Source organism: Perna viridis, chromosome 8, assembly GCF_037379345.1.
Source record: "Perna viridis isolate PV_CMFRI_1.1 ecotype Kerala chromosome 8, ASM3737934v1, whole genome shotgun sequence".
In the NCBI taxonomy this organism is placed as follows: domain Eukaryota; kingdom Metazoa; phylum Mollusca; class Bivalvia; order Mytilida; family Mytilidae; genus Perna; species Perna viridis.
The window spans coordinates 32,703,342-32,730,496 of record NC_142452.1 but is presented as its reverse complement, the minus strand read 5'-3'; the positions used below and the strand labels follow the sequence as shown (position 1 = coordinate 32,730,496).

At 32.1% G+C, this 27,155-nt stretch overlaps 1 protein-coding gene across 1 annotated transcript in view; it reads right to left on the bottom strand.

Moving 5' to 3' along the window:
* Window positions 1–25,775, bottom strand: part of LOC148610281 (uncharacterized) — a 29,765-nt gene extending 3,990 nt beyond the window's left edge. Inside the window, exons 1-23 of the mRNA XM_088543182.1 lie at window positions 25,650–25,775; window positions 24,532–24,789; window positions 21,351–21,653; window positions 19,547–19,819; window positions 18,852–19,085; window positions 17,578–17,868; window positions 16,621–16,726; window positions 16,067–16,155; window positions 14,290–14,513; window positions 11,908–11,995; window positions 11,230–11,300; window positions 10,719–10,755; window positions 10,098–10,195; window positions 8,862–8,990; window positions 7,895–8,040; window positions 7,388–7,523; window positions 6,643–6,792; window positions 5,474–5,567; window positions 3,602–3,675; window positions 2,527–2,655; window positions 1,986–2,010; window positions 1,461–1,626; window positions 322–457 (exon numbers count right to left, since the gene is read on the bottom strand). Of these exons, the coding sequence (XP_088399308.1) occupies window positions 322–457; window positions 1,461–1,626; window positions 1,986–2,010; window positions 2,527–2,655; window positions 3,602–3,675; window positions 5,474–5,567; window positions 6,643–6,792; window positions 7,388–7,523; window positions 7,895–8,040; window positions 8,862–8,990; window positions 10,098–10,195; window positions 10,719–10,755; window positions 11,230–11,300; window positions 11,908–11,995; window positions 14,290–14,513; window positions 16,067–16,155; window positions 16,621–16,726; window positions 17,578–17,868; window positions 18,852–19,085; window positions 19,547–19,819; window positions 21,351–21,653; window positions 24,532–24,789; window positions 25,650–25,722 (3,330 nt within the window). The 5' untranslated portion in view covers window positions 25,723–25,775. The remainder of the gene's footprint in view (window positions 1–321; window positions 458–1,460; window positions 1,627–1,985; window positions 2,011–2,526; window positions 2,656–3,601; window positions 3,676–5,473; window positions 5,568–6,642; window positions 6,793–7,387; window positions 7,524–7,894; window positions 8,041–8,861; window positions 8,991–10,097; window positions 10,196–10,718; window positions 10,756–11,229; window positions 11,301–11,907; window positions 11,996–14,289; window positions 14,514–16,066; window positions 16,156–16,620; window positions 16,727–17,577; window positions 17,869–18,851; window positions 19,086–19,546; window positions 19,820–21,350; window positions 21,654–24,531; window positions 24,790–25,649) is intronic.
* Between the last annotated feature and the right edge of the window lie 1,380 nt (window positions 25,776–27,155).

Below are 27,155 nucleotides of genomic sequence, written 5' to 3'. Positions count from 1 at the left end.
TTTTTTTTTTAAATTGTTCTCCTTTTATACTATGAAACTATAATTGTAATACCAATTTATGTGTTTTCCGGTCGTTTCACAAACCACAAAATTTGGTTGCAAACGAAAAGGAAATGTTTTAATCATTTGTATGATGCGGCAGACAAATCCAATAATTCAAGAATTAACGAAGATCAGTTCTTCCCCAAATTACGAAAACTGGTACCAACTTTCACAAAACAATTATAAAATTACAATTATAAAAACAATTTAACCAAATTATGTTAGACAATATTTGAAAGATAGCTAAATAAAAAAAGCTACGCCATTATTGGTTCTCACGTAGGTTGACAGAAATTCTGGTTGCTGTAATTTGGCAACCCGAGCAAGGTGGAAAATGTCAGCACTATCATCCATCAACATGCTAGAGACTGCATTTGCAAAAGTACAAAATAGTCCACAATTTCTGCTACCGTCACTAAAGAATAAGAAAAAACAATGTAAAAAAAAAACATTTCTGCATATTGTTCACTGAATAAAATATCAAAACTTATTAGAAATAACTTTTGAAACCGGATGATTTAACACAGTCTTGTAGAAATAAACTAACAATATACTACCGCAAGCAAATGATACAACTTTACTGTGTTCACCGTCTGGAGCGAATGATGCCACTCCCAGTTGTTCTATGATAGTTCATATTGCTAGTACTTATATTTTATGAGACGTCTTTCATTTGTAATCTATTCTATTTTGTTCACTTCATTATGCATGCTGATCGTTTGTGTTCGTCTCTTTATGTCCAGGCAATGTACTTCAATTTTGAATTGTCACATAATGGAAGCATTTGTACATATATTTTGCCAAGATTTGCATTTCATTGTACGTGGTGTCTCCAACTTTTGTTTTTCCAGTTTTGAGTCAAATGCATCCTTTGTTTATAGCTTAAATTGAAGTAGACAAACAAAGTTAATCTTACTCAAACAACTGGAATCTCCCTATCAAGTCGAATAAAAGTCTACCCAGGACTTGAAGTTGTAAGAGCAAGTCGGTGGCTGTTTCTAGAAAAGCAGAGGACGTTTCTCCTACCGGTGCACCTAGTCCATGCTTCCAGTTCTTAGCATTGTCCGAGATGCTTATTTACTTTTGTTCCTTTGTATGTATTATTTTGGTTATTTCATGTCCTTTATTATGTGCGTTTGTTTTCCCTCTCTGAATTTTGTCCCTGGAATACATTCTTTTGATTTCCACTAAAATTGTGGTTCCCTGTATTCCTCTCTCTAAACAAAAATAAAGTTTACGTATATTTATTTTGCTGTGAGACTGTTTGTCTTTGCATTTCAAGATAATTTCACTGGTATCGCCTACAATGATTCAAATATTGTTTAAAACGATGATCAGTAGTTAAAATGAAAATGAATGTGACGTATGATTTATGCTGGAAAACCATTATTCAAAAATTGGTAATTATAGAAACTTGCCTGCTTACGACTGTGATAGGTAAATCACTTGTTTTCCATAAATTTAAAACTGATCCCATCAATCCACAGAGCTGTTTCGACTCAAATATTCCATTGCACACTGCTTGGTATATATTTATAGTATAATTATCATTACCCTGCAAGAAAATAAGAAAAGAAGGTTGATCTTTAAAGAAATAATTCGACTGAACATAGCTAAACTTGCGTTCCGAGCGGAACGTATTTGCTCAAATCAACATTTCCAAAATAAAAACATTTGAATACAATCAATAATACAATTGAATATGTACATTAATCATGAATTTGAATAGAATTCAGAAGTAAGCTTTTCATTGAAAGAAATAATAGTTTGGGCAAATAAAAGCCTAAAACGAAGTGAATACACAGACCCCAGTAGTGGGGAAAAATGATGTAATTGTGTTTATACCTTCCGGTTTACTTCAAGGCCGACCTTTACTACACCAGAACCACTATCCTCTCTGTCTGTTACATCTATAACGAATGGTCATTTCTCTGTTCTGTTGCCACCGCAAGTGTACACCATATTTGCCTGCAACAGAATAAAGTTTAGTTTCCTTCAATTAATCACTGAATCACGTACAGTATAGCAATCTACGTGAGTTATCATGAATCACGGCAGTCATTTTCCAAAAAGATTAAAATTGAATGAAAAGGTAATGTGCTTATGTCATGATTGAGGCAGGATTCAATGCAGTTTTATTTCTTTTGTTCTGTGCTTTTGATTTTAAAAAAAATATTTTTTAACACATTAGAGTATGAAGGCTTTCAATAACCGGTTATGCATGAACATTTTTCATAATACATAACACTGCTGTAACACGTTTTATGTTTCATTTCGTCCTAACTTTATTTAGCCAGGTTAATAATTCGAAAAATTAGGAGGAAGAATCTTCGTTTTTGATAACCCCAAAAAATAATTCTTATGAACACAAAAACGATAGGTTTCTATATATATCCTTATATTTAAAATAAACTATTATTGATAAATTTTAATCCAAAGGTGCACGTGGTTGAAGAAAAAGCGGGAAAGTAAACAAATAAAGACCTCGTCTTCGTTCTCCAACATTAATACAATAGTTTGAGATCCATGATCAAATATCATTGTCCAAAAGTCAATCGTAGTGTCCGGTAAAGGAAGCTGTGTCACTAAGTAACCCCGTAGTTTTGTAAACGACTGAAAAAAAAAAAGAATAAAAGATATTTTAAATGTATGTAGTAGGAGGTAATATAAGTTGAGCAGAACGACTGACTGATTTATTCATTGTGAACTTTCGTTTTTTAACTAGTTTATGCATTAAGACGATAACATTTGATCAATCGAACACACTTTGCTTTGCTCTAGTTCAACATGATCAGCCGGATACTTATTGCGCTTGCGCATAGAACCAACAACCCGAATATAAGCATATTACTTCACTCCAACATAGTCGGACTCAGACTAGACAGTCATAATTATATCTACAATACCCAACTAGGCGGAGAAGGGGTGATTTGTAAATGTCTAGAGTGTAACTTGGCCTGGGTTGCATCGAACAAATAAGCCGAGCGACTTACAAGATAAAAAAATCACGTACTGAACTTTTTTTCTTTTCAGACTAATATTTAGCATACTAACTTATAAAAAGGACGATCTTTTAGCAGTAAAAGATAAATCATAGGACTCGTACCGTTCTTCGAGTGTTTATAAATGATTTAGATATGACTAGTAACGTAATGTATCAAAAGAAAACAATACAATATCTCCATAATTCTTACAAAAATATTTGAATATTATATCATTATCTATTTTTAAGCGATTTGCATTTAGTGAAACTGACAAATGCTGTAAAAGCCCATAACGATTTTGTGACGCAACTGTCGTGTAAAAAACCTCTCCATCACCACATAAATTTGGGTGTGGGTATGTTCAGATTTTCTTCTATGATTTTGATATTCGACTATCCTATGACACTATCATCAATCTCAATTATGTTGTTTTAATTGATGACTTGAAGATGTCAAAAACAATATTTGATGTGTTGTAATTATGCAGCTTAATTTGAAGCATCATAAAAATGGAAAAAGAAAACCACGTTGTTAATATGGGTAAAATGTCTTCTTTCGGTCGATTCATAACTTACCGGGACTGCCACTGCATTAATGTAGTCAGAACGACCTCTCTCGTATGACACCAAAAAAAGTCTACTGCTTTGTACTAAAAATAGAAATGCACAGTAACATATTAAAGATCAAAACAATAAGCATAATTAATTTATTCCTTGTTGTTTTCTTCATTAAAAGATTGTATCAAAGAAGTATTTCATGTTTTACTGTTTTGTTATTTTCATAGTCTCTGTATTGTTATTTAAATTACCATTAAATACAAGATTATTGATTATTTCAAGTTTATATTCTTTCTGGTCAATTGCACTTTTGTGTCATGAGTAAATGAGTAAAAAGCGATATCTACGGAATATTCATTTTTCAAAGTCATAAGTCATAATGATCACTTCGGACATTATTTGTTCAGATGATTAGCGTTGACATGTGTATAATATATTATACATTTCCTTGTTTACAAATCATTTATATCATGATCAATGTAGCATTTCAAGAAACAATTTGCTATTCTATTACTTGGGAATCTTATTTTTGCTCTAACGGCGTGGAAGAATCATTTGTAAAATAGCATCAGTGAAGCGCTGCCTTTAAGGCAAACAAAAAATCTTGTACACCTATGAAAAAGGTTGATTATTGTGCGCTGAGTTGAAAAAATATCACAAGTGACAAGTGATACGATTTATTCATTTGATCACTCGCGTGATTTGTGGTGCTTCCTTACCGACGGAAATGTTCAGCGATACCATATACACAATATATGTCAATCAAATAATAGTAACACATAGTTTACTTGTATGTTCACATAATCGTTCAGAATTATGAAACGATGCAGTGGAATACACATATAAACATCTAAGGATGTACAGTAAATTCTGCCTGAAACATATCCTTTTGGACTTTATAATCGGTTCGTGTTGATCAGAAAGTTTCTAAATAAATTTTAAGTACAATTCTGTGTAATAATCAGGCAATGGGTGGCACAACATATTTCTCAATTTGGTCTTTTTTGCATCAAATACATTCAAACACATCTAAAAAACAACTGAACAGCTATTTAAATTTATCCTGAAGCATCGGTGATGTAGATATTTTTTGACTGTATATATAAGGAAAAAGTTTGGGAACATTTTCCCGCCATTTTTCTACAGTGCATTTCAACTAAATTTGCCCTATCAATATCTTAAAAAGGCAAACTTTTCAAATACTTTGATAGTAATTCCTTGAGGTGATGAGGTATAAATACTTGGATTATGCAAAAAAATGTTCGGGTATTTTTTCTTCATGTGCCGCACCTTGTACACATTTTGCCTGATTCTTAGACGGAGAAGTACTTAATCAATAAAAAAGACTTCATCATGTGTCTTGTTTTAACAAATTTTACTATATATGCATGTTTTACAATTGCTTGAATGAATTGGACTCCAGTCATTTATATTTGTAAAGGTCGTAACGAGGTAGATCTAGGGTAAGGGACACAACTCTTACTAATCATTGGAACATTCGTTTTCAGCACTTTACATCAAACATCAAAGTAGCTTGGATTGATTTCATTCTGTTTCAAATGAATGCGTGATAGGCTTTCGTGAAATTGAATACAATACAAACATATATAACTGATATCAATAGATATGTCCCTTTTCCTAGGTCATCTACGCCAAAACCGGGACAAATACGATATGTAACATTGTGAAACTAATTGCATTTTTTCAAGGATATTTTCAATTTGAGTTAAATGTATATCAACGTTGACATCAAAGGAAACATTTACTCACATGACCTGTTGTAACTATAAATAGAAAAAAAAACAACGGATTTACAAATACATTTGACACTTAAACGTTTACTTTACCCGATGTTTTGTTTATATGATATATATAAGATGGTATATTTACATGGTACAACATTCTTGTTTCGGTTCTTCTTGGCATCAACTGGTTTTAGAAAAACTGGGTTTTCAGTCGTTTCTTCGACAATGGACTGCAACATCTAGTAAGCAGTATGATATTCTTTACATTGGTACATAGAATGAACACAGTATACATCTAACGGACCTAAGATGTCACAATATAAGAAATTAAATTATCGTATGAAAGCCGTTATTCATTGTTTTATTTCATTGAAATTATTTCGTATTTGATATTATTGCCATTTTATGTCTGATAATTACAATTAAAATGAAACAAACTATTTTATTTGAGCTTCCTTCTGTGACGATTTACATCTTAACAAAAACTAATATCCTTCTGTGACGACATACATTTTATCAAAACCAATATTCGTTTTCACGACATACATCCTACCAAAAACAATATCCGTTTTGACGACATACAACCTATCAAAACCAATATCCGTTTTGACGACATACATCTCATCAAAACACCGATGGTTTTTGAAATATGAATAATGTTTGTACAAAAGGGTTGTCGGAATTCAACAAGATGTACATAGACCATAAAGTTTTAAACAAATTTGAAACAATTTGAAAAAGACCAGACATTAAAAAAAGACAGACTCAGCAAAGAACATAAAGGAACTAAAATCATAAATACAAATTAACAAAAGCAAAGGAGCAACTTGGACTCCACTAAAAACTGGGAGCATGGACCAGATGCATCGGTAGGGTAAACGTCTTCTGCTTTTCTAGAAACACCCGCCGAGTTGCTCATAAAAAGTCAAGTTCGGGGTAGACAAAAGAGGAAAGGAAAATTAACACGTTGAACAAAAATAGCGATCCACGAGTTCATAATGACGACCACAAAACGACTGTAGTGATGACTTCAATCTTATAGCAACATAACTCTGTTCCAGAGCCTTTCTGTTAGAATTCTAGCGCGATACAAAAAGTCTGCGTTGTTTCGGCAAGCTCTGGCATAACGTATGAGTTATGATATTAACACTCAATACGCAGGTGCTGAAAGGATGTTGCCACAGAAGAAAGGAAAGCTGACAATTCTGAATGAAAAGTCTTAACGTTTGTCGTAAAGTTTGGTCAATAGTTTTCCTTTACCATCGATTTCTAAGTAGTGTCACACAACTGGATGCCTAGCTAGAATTGTGTTACCTTGAATTCTGTAAACAAACGTTGGTTATTTATTGGTTCTCTATCTGCTTGGATATCATCCCAGACTAGTCTAAATCTGTCCTTGGCGATGTTAAAAGCATTGACACTAAACATTTCTAGTAAAGTTTGATGTAGGAATAAGTATTGGTCCTGAAAATCAATTGCTGAAGTTTTGAAATTATAAGATTCATTTTCCAGGTAAATAGAAATTGGTAAATAGTATGCAAATGTAATAAAAATGTTTGGTTGTGTCAATGTTCAAATCTGAAGTACGGTAGAAAATGCAAATCACTTCAAATGTGATTTTAGTACTTCTCGTCTTAGAATCGGGCAATAGTGTATAAGACGCGATTCATGAAGGAAAAAATGCCGTGATTTTATTGCATTAATCAAGTTTGTATACCTGATAACCTCAAGAAATAACGAACAAAGTGTTTGCAAAAATTGTCTTTTGAAACATATTGAAAGGTCAAAGTTAGTTGAAATGTAAAATTGGTGAGAAAATTATAAGCAATCGAAAATATTTACGCCACACGTACGGATGCTTAGGGTTAAATTTAAATAGCCTTTCACTTGTTTTCTAGATGTATTTGAGGAAAAAAGAGATTAAATTGGAAAATGAGGTGCCACTCATTGTCTGATTCTTACACAGAATGGTACTTAACTATTTGATCTTTGTTTCAAATGGTGTTTATGTAGGCATTTCCGGAGGTTTGTCAAGTCTAAAGATCCAATTTTAACTTACCGCTGTTTGTATCATATTCATTCGACAGTACCTCATCTGTTCCAGATAGCTAAATATATCAATATATCCTGTCGTGTTTCCTTTCCTTGTCATGGCGTCGAGTCCAATGTATGTCCCTGTCCTGCCGATTCCAGCACTGGAATAAAACAAAACACTCCTTAACCTTTCCGATATTCAAGGTATGACCATTTCTGGTCTTATCGTAACTTTAATGTCATATTAGAGTTCTTTCTCTCATATCATAAATCAACCGCTTCATTTTGTTTTAAGCACTGTTTTAAGTACAACTTTGCTTAAAATCCAGGCAGAATCTTATGATTAGTGATTCACCCATATCTTAATCACAAAAATCTTTTGATTTTAAATCCTTCAGTAGGCCGCATACAAACTGTATTCGACAATGAATGATAGCACCAATGAAAGTTGGTCACAGGAAATTTTAACATTTTAAGTTTGGTAACGTTCTACTATATCCGAATTAGATATTTTGTATCATTAGGTCGTTACCTGCAGTGAACAAGTACGGGTATATCTCTTTTCTTTTCATCAGCTATAACATGTCGATAAAAAGCGACCAGGTCAAGTGGATTAGGAGTTCCATGATCTGGCCAAGCCGTAAAATGGTACTGGACAACACGACGATTTTGAGATACCTAATTAAGATATCAAATCATTGATTGTCATAGTAATAGAATAAAGTTGAATTAGGAAAGTAAAACTAAAAATACAATCAAGTTTGATATAAATATTTTAAAGTCCAAGGTCTCATTTGAACTGATCAGTTGCTGATTGTTATTAAATATCCCACCAAAAAGAAAGGAAAACTAAAGTTGACTTAATCGTTGAATATACTCATTCTTCAGGGTCAAAGTTATGCTATTGTCAATTCGTTGTAGATAGCATGTTTTGTATTAACATTGCTTCGCTCATAGAGTCTTAACATAGAAACCAACTGGACAGCACGACGATTTTGATTTTGATTTTGACATACCTAATTAAAATATCAAATCATTGATTGTCATAGTAATAGAATAAAGTTGAACTAGGAAGGTAAAACTACAAATACAAAAAAATATGACTTATGATGTACCGTAGTTATTAATTCCGTCTGGGAAAACTAGGATTTTTACGATGAAGACTTGGTCGGTTCGTACTAGGGCTGGCATCTCAGTTAATTGCTAGCACACACACACACACACACACACACACACACACACACACACACACACATATATATAGTTAGTTATTTGTATACGATTTTTTTCAGTCATGACAAAAGCACAAAAAGTCATTTTATCTTTAAAGCTCGCATCTATGTATTACAAAATTAATTTCATTCACCAAAAAGTGGTAATAAAATGTAATATTTACTCTAGGCATTTATATGTCTTTTCATATAAAATATCAAAATAGACTGTTCTATCTTTAAAAGTAAATGCAATTACTTCTTTATTGTTTTCAATGTTACTCTTACCTCCTTGTTATAAACATCTATTTCTCGTGTGACAAATGTTGCCCTTTCTTTTTCTGATAATAAAGATAAACGGAATGGTCCTGTTTTCATTTGCCCTGTTTCGCCTGGCCAATATTGTTCACATTTGACCTGAGAAAAAAGACAATGTTTTTTGTATCTAAAAACTGACTTTTTCGTTTAATCATTTTGTTTAGATTATATTTATCAAAAATCTATAATGCATTTTCAATTGTAATTTGTGTGACTCGTATCCATGGGACAAAGATAACAAACGATTTATATATAAGCGTGATGTCACACGCAAAGGTAGTCATAAACTGCATAATTTCATGTATCAGTACGACAACCAGAAGTGCATTTTAGACCAAAAATGTAATCCGTCCTAAATCAGTGACCTTCCGCGACGTTTGGACTATTTCGTTTGTATTGGCCGTTCGGAACACACAAAGGTAGTCATATACTGTATAATTTCATGTATGTTAGATGATTGAATTGAGAAAAAAGTTAATATAGTGTATTATAACATTAAATATAAAAAATGTAATAAGAAACGAAGGTATTTAAAGACTACTATTTGGGTATTGCACGGACAGTTACAATATATGTTTAGTTTTTGATGTAAGTACATAGCTGAGATCATGCAGAACGTAAAAAAAATCTTCATAAAATCAACTTTCACATGTGAAATAATGTTCTCTTTTCTCTACCAAAAGGCTAAATTACTATTTTAATTCCTACTGGACTATACCAAAGACAATAAATTCACTATTCTTAGTTTAACACCATTAAAAACATTGATGTTGTTTTTTAATTAAAAATTGAAAATATATTATATACAATGAAGCCAACCTAAACATTATCATTGATTTAGAAATTGGTTCAGTTTAGAGAGACGTCCGGTATATAAAGGAAAAAATAAATCAAGCTGATGTCTGGTTCCAAGTTCCCAACTGACGTTCGAAATTCACTGTAGACACTGCAGCCAGCCCCTTCAGAAAATGCAAGAATCTTTCAAAGTTGGTAAAAAGTGAATAATTTTACGCGAAGTTATTCGATGGTCAAACGACGTTTGATTTGAACAATGTCCGAGAATTTCGAAAGGCTTGTCTGTTGCGGTTAGTAAGAGAGCAAATGAACGTCTGCCGCTGCGTAGAGCTTTGTCTGGTTCAAACAGGTTTTCGGATTTTGCGGGTTCGGTTACGACAGATTTTGCTGTAGATGTTATATACATGGTACCTTTATCCCTTCCACTAAATTTGTGAGCATTATTATCTGCCGAATATTCTCTTGCCAGATCATTTTCCAGTGATCAGTCAATGTTGTCGTTATAGGGCCTATATAAAAGATACATCATCATATTTATATTGATAAGTGTAAACTATGAACCGTGAACTTTTCTTTTTTTTTAGCTATTTTCACTGTAAGATTAGTTATATTTGTACACTACCTGGATACATTTTGTCGAAAAACAACAAAGTACGAATCAAGGAACTTTAAACTGCGCAAAAGCAGGTTGACAATAGATACAAAAAACCACGAAAAAAATGCCGATTTACAGAATATCTTTTTTGAAACTACTGATTACCATGTGTACATTCGTTTGGGAAAAAATAATAGAAACTTACAGATGAACAGATTTTTTGTGACTTTGAAGAACAATTTGAATAAGATAAACATGATCTGTTACAAAATCGCTAAACCAATCTTGAATGTGTTTTTACATTTATTGAAGGCCTTGTAATGATCTCTGTAAGTATTTACTATTTTTATAAGTGTTAACGATGCCGTATTTGCTTCGTTTTACCATATCTGTTCCCTTTTCTATTTAGTATAAAAAAGATACATGTAATTACAAACCTTGACATGCTATATACTGTTTTTCATGGTCAAAGCCCTATAGTCAAAAGAAATCGTCAAAGTAATTAGAAAGATAACCGTTTAATCAAGTGAAGAATTATAGAAGCGTTCGTTTGTATTTTTTTCATTAAAATTGTATTTTTTTATTTATTATAAACATCAAACTAAATTGAATCATCGGTCATCTACAAGATAAGCTAGAATCATTTATTTTTCAAAATTTCACAAATTATCAATCGATAATGACAGTAAAACCTGTCCAAACACTGGATAAACTGGTAACTTGTTTAAGCCAACTATATTCAGAAGTCACCTTATAGTATGTTTTAATACTTTAAACGAAAAATGCCAAACAAAACAAATATCGCAGTCGAAAATACATTAAAAAAAAGATTTATATTGCAAATATCGACATGCTGTACACGTGTTTCAAGGGGTTATCTCTCTTCAGTGACATAAGAACCAAAAGGATATTGGTCTAGACAGGACTTTACTGTAACAATATACTTACATCGATGTAGCTAGCGTTGATGTAGTCTGACTTTGATGATGTTGTCCGAAGAACAACACGAGTGTGATCGTCTAAAGAGAAAGAGTATAAATAATATTATTACATGAATGGGTTTAACTCCTCATTTAATGGGAACCAGGCGCTGGCAAATCGATTTATGTGAAATAGGTAAGAGATGATGAGGTTGGTTTGGGTCAATGGGGAATGGGGAATCTTGCATGGGCAAAGAAATAAGGAAATCGGAATGTACCAGGCCCGCAGTGTTAATTAAAAAAAGAACAAATATTTATTCTGATACAAATTATAAATATCAAATGAATAATTTGACAAATTCGTTACAAGCACAAATAGTGTTTTATACAGATGACGCTATGTTGTATGTGAATTGGAAAAGAGACATATGGATTTGGTTAATGGGATATTTACCCCAAAGAAGATCTGAAATAATGAAAAGAAATATTCTTTGTCATTCAACATTGGCCAACGTTGCAACTAGGTGTGAATTTCTGGTTCAATTATAGAGAAAAGGTATTTATCCCCCTTACAAAACTAAAGAAAGAGAAGAAATGATTACTTTGATATTCTTGTGTGTGTATCTATTGGTAATGAATAGGTTATAACCCCATCATCATATATTACTTTCATCTTATTTGTATATTTAAAGAGTCGAATACGTACAGGGAAATGTTGATTTATATCTGTTTTTTGGTTTATTCTCTGCAGCCTGTGCATGGCTTATGGGATGAAGTATTCCATACGGAACATCCTGTAAATGAAAATTCAAAAAAAAACTTTTGTTTTCAGTATATTGATTTATAAGTCCAGCGCCCGAGACCAGGCGGTAGGCGGTGTTGCCATATATGTCACAGCGGTACGAATTTGATTCCAGCGGAGGGAACGACTAAAAATTTGACAGTTCTAACATCGTTGGGAATTTTTCAGACCCTTCTATAAGTTTACGTTATCTTACCTGTATCAATTTGATCCGATGGAGCAGTGTAGAGAATAGAGTCGTTACAATTTTGAGATGTTTGTATAGTATTGATTTGTTGTGACATGCATCAATAATTTGATCCTCTATCCTACATAATATCACCCAGATGATCTGTCCCGTACTACCATACATCGTGTACTGAGTTAGAGCCCTAGATTAATCCTACGAGAAGATATGACCCGTCCAAGGAAAGCTATATTTTTAATACAGCCTAGCTGGCTGAGTGGTCTATGGCGCTGGACTTTATGCAGGCGCTGTTGCCATAGATGTTACAGCGTACGAGTTCGAGTCTTGCGGAGGGAACGATTAAAATTTGCATCACAAATTTGACAGTTCTAACATGGTTGGGAATTTTTCAGACCCTTCTACAAGTTTACGTTATCTCCCCCGTATCAAGATTCTGAGACGTTTATATATATATATATATATATATATATATATATATATATATAGATATATATAGATATAGATATATATATAGAATCAATCGTCTACTATATTTGGACTTGATAGTTTTTTAAATTGTTTTCCACATTTAATTGTAACTTTGGTAAAAAGACCCTCTTTATTATTTTCATTCAGGCTCCTCATCAGTTGCTTATATGAGCCTTTGATAAAGGTACAATCACCCACAGCGTACGCGATTCAGCTTCTGAATCTGTTTTGATGTTGAACTTTGTGAGTTTTATGCTCGTTAAGTTTTGTGAGTTTTGTGCTCATATAGTTTTATGAGTTTTATGCTGAGGAAGGATATCTGTTATCCGAAATATTCAATTTAAATTTTACTATCTTCTGGTGATGTTAAACATATTTAGACGTTTATATATATATAAGATAATCTGTGAGCCATAGAGTAAAAATAAATAAAACTAACAGGAAGTTGACGAAGGTCAAGTTTAATGTAAAGTAGTTGCAGATCTAAAGAAAACTGTAACGCCTAGTTTGAATACCACTTGTTCGACATCTAATACAATACTGTGAAACAGGAAGTTGTCGTTACAGTATTTAATCGAATCCCACAATAATGCATACCTATATAAAGTTTTGTCAATATATCAAATGACTGTAATAAGTAGTTGCAGAAAAAATGCAGACGTATAATTGAACAGGCACGGTTACCAAAGTGTAGGGTCGGTTTCAAATCAGAGGAGTTAGATACATTATACAATAACATAAAGTATATAAATTAAGAAATTCCATATTGCTTCCTGTTTCTAAATAGAACGTGTCGATGCGACTGTAACAAACAGTATGTAAAGTTATAAACTTCGGATTTAAGCTTGATTAAACTCTCTTTAAACTTTGACATTCAGCGTAACAAAGTAATAATCTCATGTTTGTTGATATCAGGCATTAAAGACCCTTTTGTTCAAGAAATGAACCATTTTGAAAAAAAATAACCCAAATAAAAATACTTTTATAACATTATTATCGGAATATAAAACAATTCAGTCAGATTTGCTGGCCATTGAAGTTGACAGTTTTTCATGGCAAGTAAACTTGTCGTCTGTCCGATATTCTAAGGTCTAATTGTCATTTTTATCATATCTTTTTGGGCTAAGTCTGTGGCAAAATAATTACTTTTGTGACATGGCGACATGGAGTTTTGTGATGGTAAAAATCCATAATGTCAACTTATAATCGATTTTCAAACAAACGTATCTACAGACGACGATGACAGCGTCGGTGGATCTTATACAGACTTAATTTCCATTTTTCACAGATAACTTGGTGAAGTTATGTACATTTAAATCATTTTAACCAAACAAAAGAAAAGTGGTGAAGGTACGAACGTTGCGAATATTGATCCTCAGTGCGCTTTCACGTTTTTAGGGGGATAATTTGTTTACCAAAGATGCTTTGGTGTATTTACAACAATAAAAAAGACATTTTTTGTTGTAATGTAAAAGCATTAGTCTGTTAAGTTAACAAGAGTAATAAATCGGATTTCATACAAAAAGAAAGGAATGAAAAAAAAAATGATATTGATACAATAAAATGAAGCTAAGTTAAATCGCAAGAAATATATGAAGAAATGTTGCTTTAAATAATGAATAATGTTATACCTTAAACTCGCCACGTATGGTATCTCCGTCTTTCTTCTTTAAATAGTCTTTCAAATCCGTGACCTTGATACGCGTTTTACTGGCCTCAAATGCATTATAGTAGGTCGAATTGAGACCATTATCTGTAAGATCAACCTCAGATGTAGTCCTGTTGACATTTTGACTTGATTTTTCTATTGTCAGAGCATCAGAGCTTGTATATAACATCTCTGCCTGTACATTACCTTTAAAGAAGTTTACCAAATTAATATAACAAAGAAACAACAAAGACAAAGGTCAAAGGCGCATTCTCATATACTACAGAATCTCTCTACAATAACAGAAATTTATAGTAACAAATGTTTGCATAATCAGTTCAATAGCAATTAAAAGTGCGATATTTGCAAATAGTTTATTTCTTTTATCGAGTATGGGAAAAATGCGGATTTCGGTTGTCGATTTACTTAGTACACACGCCTATTGTTTTGTACATAAAGTCAGCTATAGGAAGAAGACATCGTCTATCTTTTGCAGAATTAGTCGAACCCACAGAGAAAGAACGAACCGAAGTCGAAGATCAGGCGTCGATTTTACAAAAAGTCGTAAAAGTAAATTTGATTGTAAGTGACGACGTCACAACCTAAAACAACATCGTGATGTCATAATTTACGATCAATTTCACACTTATGACTTTTCGTTAAATCGACGCCACCCGAAAAAGTTAACTGCTATCAGTTGTATAAAATGGACTTTAAATAAGGTGCACAAGTGGCTGGTATGGAAATTTGACGAACTTGGACGACTAATTTGGGCAAAGATCCGTCATGAATTACTATATATTTGACTTCAATTTCAATATTTTACCAATGTCCCAGCCGTGTAGTGAGTGTAACTGACCGAGAAAGTATAGGAACAATTAGCCAATGGACTCATTTGATAGTTTACAAGACTGATAAAACGCTAAAAAAATATTGGTCATGTTTCAGTCAAACGATCAAATGAAATGATAAAAAATATACATATTTATTGAATATAAACACTGTCAAAGGAAGACTACAGTCATATTGCAGTTATGCTAATATCGCTTTGTCGAATTTAGTGCAATGTTAAAACAATGTGTGAAAACACAAATTCATAAAAAAAATATTATATATATATATAGCACTTAAAAATGTATTACTAAAAAATAAAAAGATTATTGTGTAAAGAATGATGAATATTCAGGTAATTATCCTATATAACACAACTTGGACATACATATTGATGACTGACAGCAATCTAACTCGAAAATGAATTATTCACAACCTCCGTGCTATATTTTAAGTAGTTGTCTATGTAAGAATCATGCAAAATCTGAAAAATGTGATCCACCCCAAAAAAGGCTACATATTTTTATTTTTGTAATTAAGTTGTTTTATGGGTTTATACTATGAAATGTGTAATTATTCATTCAAATCTGCCTGCTCTTAAGATATAATCGACATTGAAAATCCAGTAGATTCTATTATATTTGAGCGTCATTTACAGAGTTATCTCCCTTCATTTAGAAATCTACAGTGCATTCTAGATGAAAAACCACGTTAATTTCTGTTTACTTTGACATTTCAAACAAAATATTAAAAATAAAAATATGTAGGCTTTTTACCCATGAATCACATTTTGCATGATCCTTAGCTGGACTGCTACTTAAAACTTCGGTAACTTTTATATTAAAAAATCCGAATTCATACTCAGTACAACGATAGAATGTAAAAACAAATAGTAATCTAAACACATTAAAAACTGAAACTCAACTTACGTTTTTTGACTTTGGAATATTGTACATCATCAGTGTGAGTGATTGTCGTATTATATGTGCTTTTCGATCTTTCCCTAATATTAACTCTCCTGCACAAATATATCAAACCATATATATTTTAATGACTATTAAATGACTATTGAATGACAGCACGTAAAACATTCATTTTATGAATTACATGTACCATACATAACCCAATAAGTAAAGCAATATCAGACTATTTTTTACCATGGAAAAGAATCTGTAAAAAGTTTTTTTTTTTTTTAAATACAAAATACGTAATTTATGATTGTTCTTTTTTGTCTTATATTTTCAATTTATATGTGAATTGCGACCTGTTTTTCCTCTCCTAGTTTAATGTTGCCAACATTGTTACGTCCACGAATTCCCCTCATTTGAACATGTGGAATATCGACATTTTTTCCGTTATTGTAAACTTACCATTCTGGGATGTGGGTCAATGGGAAACATATGCACAATTGAAATCCGTGTAATAATCAATTTAATATTAATACAAATAATAATTGCTGTTAAACAATATCAGTATTTCCTACCTTTTCCGAAACCAGACAACTAAAACTGCTATAAGTATGAGTATGAGGATAACGGCAATAACACCACCAACTGCATCAGCATTATTTGTCTCTACCTGTTTTGGAACTGACGAAAAAGTAGAAAAAAAATGTGTGTAAAGCTCACTACGTGATACCCCCGCTCTAAATACCCTCTTCAAAACTTAAATAGTCAAAAATATGGATATAACAATAGAGGTGGTCCACAATGGCTTGAAGAATGTGCAAAAGTTTAATCAAATCTGTTAAACGATTTGAGAGAAGTTGCGGATTAAAACGTAGGACGAGCCAACGGACGGACGGCATGATCACTATATGCCTTCTGTTTTTTAAGCCGGGGTTTGATAAATTAGGTCAAATTAGGTACAATACAAATTGAATGATGTCAAAAGATTAAGAATTTATTACTATTTTGTCTTGTGTTCAGTATTAATTTGGCTGTATTAATTTGAAATTATAAAACTATCAAATAAAAGGAAAACTATGTTTCTGTTCGTGTAAAGTTCTGTATTGTTGATTCATATTCATTTACACTGTAGTGTTATAAATATCTTAGTAGAAATAATTCACTGTCATTACACTAAAAAAGTGCCGCTTTTTCACATCGCTTATGTTTATGCTTATGTTTTGGTTTTGTTTTCTTGTTTAGTTTTTACAAATCTTTAATTGCTCTGATGTTTGCATGTGACACTTAGTGTATCTTGAGTAACTCACATTCATCATTCATGCACAGTTATTGTTTTTATCAAAATATCAAAACGGTAGTTGGACCAAATATGTTCTTTAATTTTTAAAAGACACAATTCATGCCAATACACATTCATATATATATATATATATATATATATATATATATATATATATATATATATATATATATATATATATATATATATATATATATATATATATATTGTCATAACAGTAAACACAAATTACCTTTGACAATAACCTTTATGACATTGCTATACCCTGATCCAATCTCATTGGTTACATTACATACATAATCACCCGAGTCCAAAGGTCGGGGTTCGTTTATTGTTAATGATGGCACTGTTACGTTGCCCCCACTGTAACGATTTTGAGTAGAAATAAATGATAGGGATTCGTTGTTATGCATCCAAGCAACTGTCGATGGCTGGGAGTCTTTGTCATAATCGCAATGAACGATAACTTTGTTGCCAACAAATGATTCTATTTTATGACTGTTTGATCGCACTAATGGTATGTCTGAAATTATGTTTATATTTATATGTCATAATGCATCAAAACCGAAGGTGTATTGATAGGGGCATAATAAAAAGTGATGAGCCTTTATGTTGAGACCGTCTTTACAATCAATTTAGAAAAATAAGAAAACAATACATATGGATGTGATCTTTAGAAGTTTATTTGTGCGTTGATTGGCATTGGGTGGATGACTATTTCATTGGCGATCATGCCACATCACTTAATTTTACATATAACAAAAATGATATAATGTAGTTAGTGTATTGCATACATTTCTTTGTCTTTTTTATAGATTGCACACAAAAATCAGTTTTAAGAAATGTCATAAGGAAGATGTAAATCAACATATTAAGTAGCAGTCTTTTTAAGAATCATGCAAAATCAGAAAAATGTGATATACCCCAATGAAGGCGACATATTTACATTTTTGTACTTAAGTTGTTTTATTGGTCTATATTGTGAATTGCGTAATTATTCATTATGTTTGCCTGCTTTTGGATATAATCAACACTGAAAATCCAATATATTCTATTGTATTAGCTGATATGATAAATCACGTATTACTTTCTGTTTACTATGACATTTAAAACATAATATCAAGAATAAAAATATATAGGAGTTCCAACTATAAATCACATTTTGCGTGATTCTTATGTGAAGTGATAGTTCAAATTTAGTTGAAATGCACTGTGTGGAAAATGGTAAAAAAATGTCTTCCCTACATAATCAGTCAAAACATATCTACGGCACAGATGCTTAGGGATAATTTAAATAGCTATTCGATTTTTTTTAGATGTATTGAATATATTGCAGGCATAAATGAACAAATACAGAAAAATGATGTACCACCCACTGCACTATTCTTACACAGAATGGTATTTAATGTATATATAAATACATTATCTAAGTCTTTTCAAAATTCCACATATGATTGATCTTAGCGATTACAGATTGTTTAATTTGATACTTTTGAGTTAATTTACCTTCAACATGTAGTGGGACTACGGCACTTTTAGCTGTCCTGTCCCCGTATGTTATTTCACACGTGTAGTTACCACTATGAGTCCTGTTTACTTTCGTAAGATTAAAAGTGGTATTACTGTGTATTCTTTCCTTGTTTTTTCTCCAAGTTATATCACCTTTTCCTTCAGTCGCGCACTGCAAACTTACATTCATATTTCTTTTGATTTCTGTAAATTTTCCAGGTATTTCAGCATCTGAAAAGAAAATTTGGTATTTAATTAAGTTAGGTATATCTTATTGGGTTTTAACATCGGGCGGTGATAAATTTTTGCGAGAGCTTTTCCGCCATTTCATGTCCGAGTTTTCTACAAATTAAATGAAACCAATTATCCTTTACCTATTCCTGATTACAATTTTCTCTCCATTCTCTATGGTAAAATTATGATCATATGCTCGCTAAAGCTGGCATGTTGAAAATTTTAATCAATGGACATCAAGTTCTTTGTCCTTATTTGTATCAATTGTTTTACCTGATGAGTAAAGTATCAAAGAAAATAAACAAAATATAAATCTACTTGAAGTTCCCTATCAGAGGAGTAATGAAAGCATCAACGATATTTATCGCTTCATTCGATAGTTTTAAAAATTATCATCTATTACGTCACGTTACAAGTTACATTTGCGATAAAAAATTATTTGTATTATAATAACTTACATAGAACTACTACTTCAGTTGAATCATTTCCACTACCAAACATATTAGTGGCTTTGCATTCGTAAAGTCCAGAAATGTCAATACTAATATTTTGAATTTGAAATTCCTGAACACCTGTCGAATTCAAGTGGGCTGCAAAGGGAGTTGACGATGAATGTAACCTGAACAAAGTAATGTTTGATGCATATTCCGTTGACACGTTGCACTTAATACCAATAGAATCACCAACTTTCGCTACATATTCATTCCTCTCAACCTTAACTAACGGTGGATCTGCATAATATAAAAAAAATATCACGAGGAAGGTGAAACTTTCAACGAACCCGAAGAAACATATGAACTGAAAACCTAAGTCTTTATATATTTTTTGTCAGCCCTGTTATTTTTAACTTCCAAAATGAAAAAAAAATGTTATGCTATACAGTCCTTATGCATGATCATATTATCATGGTCTGAAACATTTATGGGCCAACATGTCGTCTTTGATAAGGAATTGTGGGTTTTGGTCAAACATTTCATTGGGTTAAATTGTCGGCCTCTATAGACAAACGGATTACGTCATTTTCGTTATCATTCGGGTGCCATGTTTGACCATGTCTATTTTGGAAAAGAGTAATCAAATGAACAAAGGTTATAGCGGTAATCAAAAGATCAGGGACAAAGACCAGACATGGAAAACAGACATACACAACAAAGAACACAGAGTAACTAAAACCATACATACAAAGTAACAAAGCAAATGAGCAATTCGGACTCCACTAAAAACTTGGAGCATGGACAAGGTGCACCAATAGGGTAAGCGTTCCCTGCTTTTCTAGAAACACCCGCCGAGTTGCTCATAAAAAAGTCAAGTCCAGGGTAGACGAAAGAGGAAAGGAAAACTATGACACGTTGAACAAATCAGTTTTCATGGGCAGAAAAAGCTAGGGTTCGATTTGTATTTAATCATCGATACGAGCTCATGTTTTCTAGACTGGTGTGGTTCGTAATTGCATTTACCAAGTAAAGTAGAATGAAGCAGCCATGATGTTATTTCAAATCTACCGATTTTACATGCACAAACTGGATATTGATGGTTTTTTCTGAAAATAAGTATACTGAATCCAATTGATAATACAACCATTAACGTTCCCTCCGGGAGCGTATTATTTCCACTTATTTTATTTTTCTTTAACATAATTTTGTTAAGTGTAACCCTCTATCCTTTGATACTATACAAATAGTTTCAAAAAGGATTCAATCAATTTAAGTACTTTTTTTCTTTTCAGTTTTACTGTTGCTACGTCAAGTCAGTACACGACATATAGTACCTATATCACCATAAAGCTGTCTAAAGGAGCATGCTAGCTTTAAATGCTGAACATATTGAGAGTGAATACGGATACTTACGTATGCTTGCCTATGTATGGTGTCAGGAAGTATAGTCTAAAGTTTAACTGAATTATCTTTTAACTTCGCATGTTTAGAGAAACCTGAGAAGTACCACTAGTTATTTATACAATTCGAAGGTTGTCGATATATCACAATTACTAAGCAAAGCAATGCTGTCTTCGTCCCTCTGGTAAGTATGAACATTGACATATATAATCAAAATATTAAAATACAAAAATTTTTTAAAACTGTTGGATCTTCAATGTGAATTATCTCCTAAGAGCAGACAAATTGGAATGATAATTATACCTTTCATCATATACACCTATAAAACAATTTTAAAATAACAAAAATAAAAATGTGTAGGCTTTCCAACCATCACACATTACAGAATTTGCATAATCCTAACAAAGACTGTTACTTAATTACTCACCCCCAACCACCAATGTTGCATTCGCACTTCCGTTGCCATACTTGTGACCGACCTTACATAAATATGTTCCAGTATCTTCCAACTTAAGTTTACTTATATGCAATTCCGAGCCTTTAGTAGAATTTAATATCAATAAATGTCCTCCATTAACGTTTATTCCTTCATAGGGATGGTTGCTACGACGTTTTCTTTGCCATATAATGTGTGTAACTTTAGGGATTGATTGTATGCTACATATAATTGTAACAGAAGAGTCCTTCGCTTTTACTATGTTCTTTTCTTTGATGCTCACCTCCGGTTTCCCTAAAATATATTCATTAAAAGTAAATGTAACAACAAAATTACCGAACACTTTTGCGATCAACAATCAAGTAAAATACAAAGAAAATCTGATAAAATACATATAACACCACCGGAGCAGCTGGTACCGAAATGGTCCTGATTAGGTAGAGGCGTTTCAAACAAAATGGTGGACAAATCTATGTTTTACAGCGCGCCAAACCCCCCTCTTCCATTGTTTTTCTCGTCTTACTTTTTGATTATGGCTTACCAACCTCTTAATTATGTCTGCAAATAATGTTTTGCGGTGCGAATAAAGTACGCCGAAAGTTTTGCTGAGAATAAAACCGTTCCTTCAGGAGGTTAACCTAAGGTAAGGGAAAAGACTTTTAAAATCATTGGAACGTTTGTATTAAACTTTTTACATCAATCCCATGTACACATCAAAGTAACTTGGATTGATTTCATTCTGTTTTAAATACAAGCGTGACAGGCTTTGGTGAAATTGAACATGATACAAACATCACTGATTCCAAAGATTATGTCTCTTATGTTAGGTCTACTTCCATAATATTATTCAAAAACTACTGCAAAACTTTTAACCATGCTTTATGATATTAAGGAGACAATAAAAAAGCTCTCATCTGGCATAAAATTGATATACGAATGAGTAAAAAAAAAAAAACGGTTGAAAATGTGAGGCTGTGATGTTTTTTGTTAAGTCAGTGCACAGTTATTGTCTTAACCTACACATATGTACCCAGAACATTCCCATAGTCGCACTTCACAATATCAGTTTCTACGTCTCCAAGATTTTTGTGAAAATTTCCCACCGACGCACATTTATATTAAATTATGATATAGCCGACCGGAAACCCTTCTGGTCACCTATTTTTAAACCAAACATAAAGTCTACAAAATTTACATATTTTATGATGATTTTGTTTTCGTATTTAAACGGCGGTAATTTTGAAATTTGACATTTCCAGCACTAATATTTTAGAGAAATCTTGTTAAGAAACTACTAAGTAGGTTAACTAGGTTGAAGGTTGAAAACATCGCAATAGTCGTCGACACGGAAAACATTTGTATGACTTTCTCTTAACGATAAGATTGTTCCACCCATCGCCTAATCCCTGTGGAGTTGCCTTTCGAAAATTGTGGACATGTCTCAAACAAAATGTCGTTTTACAATCGGGTATAGTCGCCTCAAATTATTTTGCCCAGAAAAAAAGCATCAATATTCGGTTTGCTCTTCCCCGAAATTGAATAAGCATCATGGCAGCTACATTTTGTATAGTTTGTAAATGCATTTGAAATACAAACCAGTCGCGGTAATCATTCGCTTGCTTCGTAATTTAATTCAAACCGAATCATAGCTTTTTCCAGGGCAGGAATTGCCAAACATTTATCAATATGATGTTTACAAAATTAATGTTATCACTTTTACCTTACAAATACCAGATAAATAGGCAAAAAATGCATTGCAGACCATAGCAACTCGGAGCGTGTATTAGGACCAATCTATCAGTATATCAGGACGATTTAAAGTGTATTGTTATGTCCTTTCCCTAGGTCTACCTCCTTAAATGTTGCTGAAATAAGTGTATGACATCGAATAACTTTAAATTTATATTTAAAACATTAAAACGTCTAAACTTTAAATATAGAACGTTTTATTTTATATGACATCAACCCCTCTATTATATACATTTACAAAATTAATTTTTAGCCGAAAGAAGCTGGTTAATGGAAACCTACAGAATAAATAAAAGTAATAGCTTTAAATATGGATTTCCATTTATACAATTTTATATATTTTCCATTCGTTACACCAGGTCCTTTCATTTTTAAAACCATGCGATCATCTAGTACTGATTAACATTCACATCTTTGCTATGAATTCTTATTACCACTATCAATAATCCACTTTTTCTTTAGTTATAAAGCAATTGATTTGCATACTTTTTTCAATGAAAAACAGTTAAATGTTCGATTATAGTACCAATTGAAAAGCTCAGTATTTAGATGCTTTAATTTAAGTACAGCATTTTTTACCTTAGATAGTATTTTAAATGGCTATGGATGTTAAGAGGATGGCTGCAACCTCAAAATCGACAATGTTCATTAAGATGCTTTGGAAAACACATTGTTTACAGCATGATTAAAGGAAAGACCTTACCCTTTGCATGTGATTTTCTTAATTTTTTTCCTTATCGAATGATCCATATTTGGTCAATAAACTCCCAGACACTTATAACAAAGCGAATCTATCTTCATCTTTTAATGCTTCGAATTAATGTATTTCCTGTTCTTTTTTTTTTGCTTTTTGTTGCTGTTGTTTTATTGTTGTTTTGTTTGTTATATGAAAAACAATATTTAAAAGCTATGTTTTGAAATCAGAATTAAAGGGTATTGTTACCTTTTAACAGAGCAGAAAGTTACGAGTTACACTATAATGAGCTGTATTTAAACTATGGTTTGGGATCAGTTAGATATATTCATATACAGGAGTGGGAACACTTTAACCGCAGGATAAAACTGTGTTTATTGTTGTATTCATCTGTTTCCGCTGACGACCTAGTTATCTGACATAATCTTGTCAAGTGGTTGGAGACAGTGTGTATTGTTTTTGTTTTTAATTTGTTGGTACTACCACGTATCAGATTAACCATTGCAAGCTCTATTAACGTTATGTTATAGCAGAAAATTGGGGCACACAAAAAAATGAATTACGGTCGAATGAAATGACAAGTCGTGCGATTATTAGAAGTCAAAAGAGGATAGACCTTGATTACATGTATATTTTAAGCAATTAGACTAATACACTATTGCTTTATGAAATCGTTGCTGTTGTATTATATTATATGAAAACCAAAGCTTCATTTACGAATAAACTTACCAATTCTAAGTGCAGTGCTAAATTTCCTGGGTTTAACATTAGACTCATTATAGTACTTGCATCGGTATTTTCCGAGCACATAATTACTTAAGTATATAATAGTCAATTTACTACTTTGATGACAATTATATCTAGATCGTTCATTGGTCTCCAAATGTACAATTGGCGTGAATTCTGTTTCATTTAGAGGCTTCCATTCCCAGTATATATATTTCGCTTTGTGCAAACAGTTAATTTTGATGCTGTTTCCTTCCTCTTCTAGAAAAAGAGAATAATAATTAAGTAATCCACCGTTGAATTTATAACAATACAAACACGATTTACATATGTAAAACATTTAACGAAAAATGACCAATATAACTATAAGAAACAGAACACATTTTGGAATGTTCTTTTTTTTTCACTTTTTTGACTTTTTACAGCAAAAACAGATTTATTCTCATTTAGAATCATAGAAATAAAATGCCACATAAAAATACGTTAAGGTTGTTCGCTGCTCTATTTGGAAATAACCAGAATTTCAAAGGGTTGTGAAATTGATCAAACTCTTTCGCGCTAGAACAGTATAAGAAAAAAAAAGATGGGTCAGTGTGCTCATATTTTAGATGTGAGCATTTGCGATTTTGGTGAGAACAGGATTCCTGTAAATTTCTCATAGATTTATCACTAGTCGGTTTTACTATATTTAAGGTATGTTGAATGAAATATTGAAAGAAAAGTGGGGGTCATTGTGCAAAAAAAAAAAAAACATAAATGCTATGAAATGGATAATGGCCAGCGAACATGCTTAAAAATATTTCGTACTACATTTTTGTCCTTGAAATGACTGCATAGCTTTAGAAACATATAGTGTCGTGCTATAAAAGTAAACGGTTTGCCATACTCTTTACTTTTTAAGTAGATGTGATTGGTTGAATTGAATAGCATAATTGTATCCATTCATTTAAATATTCAACATTACTTACGAAATCATAATTTTTGTCAATGAAAATCCAAATTAAAATAAAAGACACAGTACAATGTATCTTACAAAAACAAGAACAGGAAAACAAAAACAAAAACAAAACTAGCTGTTTCCTTAGAAAAGAAAACTGTTCAACAATAAAACGAGTGCATACCTGCATTTATGCCAACAGATTTCACAACCATAAACAAATCAAGAGTAACTAAAATAAAAAATAAAAAGCACATTATAACGCCACAAATCTGACTTTAACTTAACACATTAGCTACATCCCCTTATAAAGTAACCAGGAAGTAAGTAGCACTCCAGCTAAGAATCATGCAAAATGTGATTCATGGTTAAAAGCCTACATATTTTTATTTTTTGATATGTTGTTTGAATTGCAATAGTAAACAAGAATAATCATTCAGTTTGTCATATAACCCATGCTCTTAGGAGATGAAAATTATATAGAATGCACTGTAGATTTCAAAATTAAGGAGATGACTCTGTAAAAGACACTCAAATACAATAGAATATATTGAATTTTCAATGTTAATTATCTCCTAAGAGCAGGCAGATTTAAATGAATAATTACCCATTTCACAGTATATACTCATAAAACAACTTAATTACAAAAAAAAAAAAAAAGATATTGAGCCTCTTTTGGGATATTTCACATTTTTCAGATTTTGCATCATTCTTACAAAGACAGCTACATAAGTACTATATCCCGTTTAAGCTGTACTATAAGCTTCCTATCATTTCCCAGGTTACTATTTTCAAACTTTCTTTACAATTCAAATTATCTGTAAGGATCCGGCAGTGGCTGTAACACGGTATGCAACGATAACACTATTTTGAAAGTGTAATTTCACTATTTACACGTTCAGAATAAAAAAGACAAGATTTTTTTATATCACTTAACTTGATTAAGTTAAAGTTTTATTGAAGTAAACTGAAGATGAACAGTTCAAAGGGCAGACAAAAAAAAACTTATTTGTCTAACAATCTATTGCAACTTCTGAAAAAAAAACCCAGAGATGCAAATAATGATCTTTTCAAATGGTAAAAAAGCCTTGAGTGACATTACAATTTCAGATGGGCGTTTTATTTTTGTATGAATGTTTCTGATTTTTTTCCCATTTTGCCTGATTATTACAAAGACTAACAATCAAGCATCGCGAGTGCTTCCTTCATTGTGTCATTTAAATTATACACTTAGCATTATTGCGCACTACCGAATCAATTTCATCCCGTTAAACCGATTAATTGCATTGGCTATTTAAATAGTTACGGGAAAATGCTTAAAAATACAAACGAAACTGTACATTTACACTCCAAATATCGTCTGCTCCTGTTTAGACAACCCGAGAGACGCCGGATAATAGAGAACGCAAAGAACGAGAATAGAGGAGGGTCAAGGGTAACGAAGTCGGTGTCTTTGTATTTAAGAAGGTGTCCATGGATGGCACATGACAAAATTTGTTTTAAAACAAAATCTCCCACTTTATTTCACAAATGCATTCTTTCTCAATGTTAAAGGTTCTTTTTGATTAACTTCAAGGATTAAAATCAAATATATTACATAGAAAGCAATGCAATTCACTACAGAAAGTGGGATAATTCTTTGATTTTAGAAAAAAAAAATGTTTTTTTTTTGCCATGAAACCTTATATCA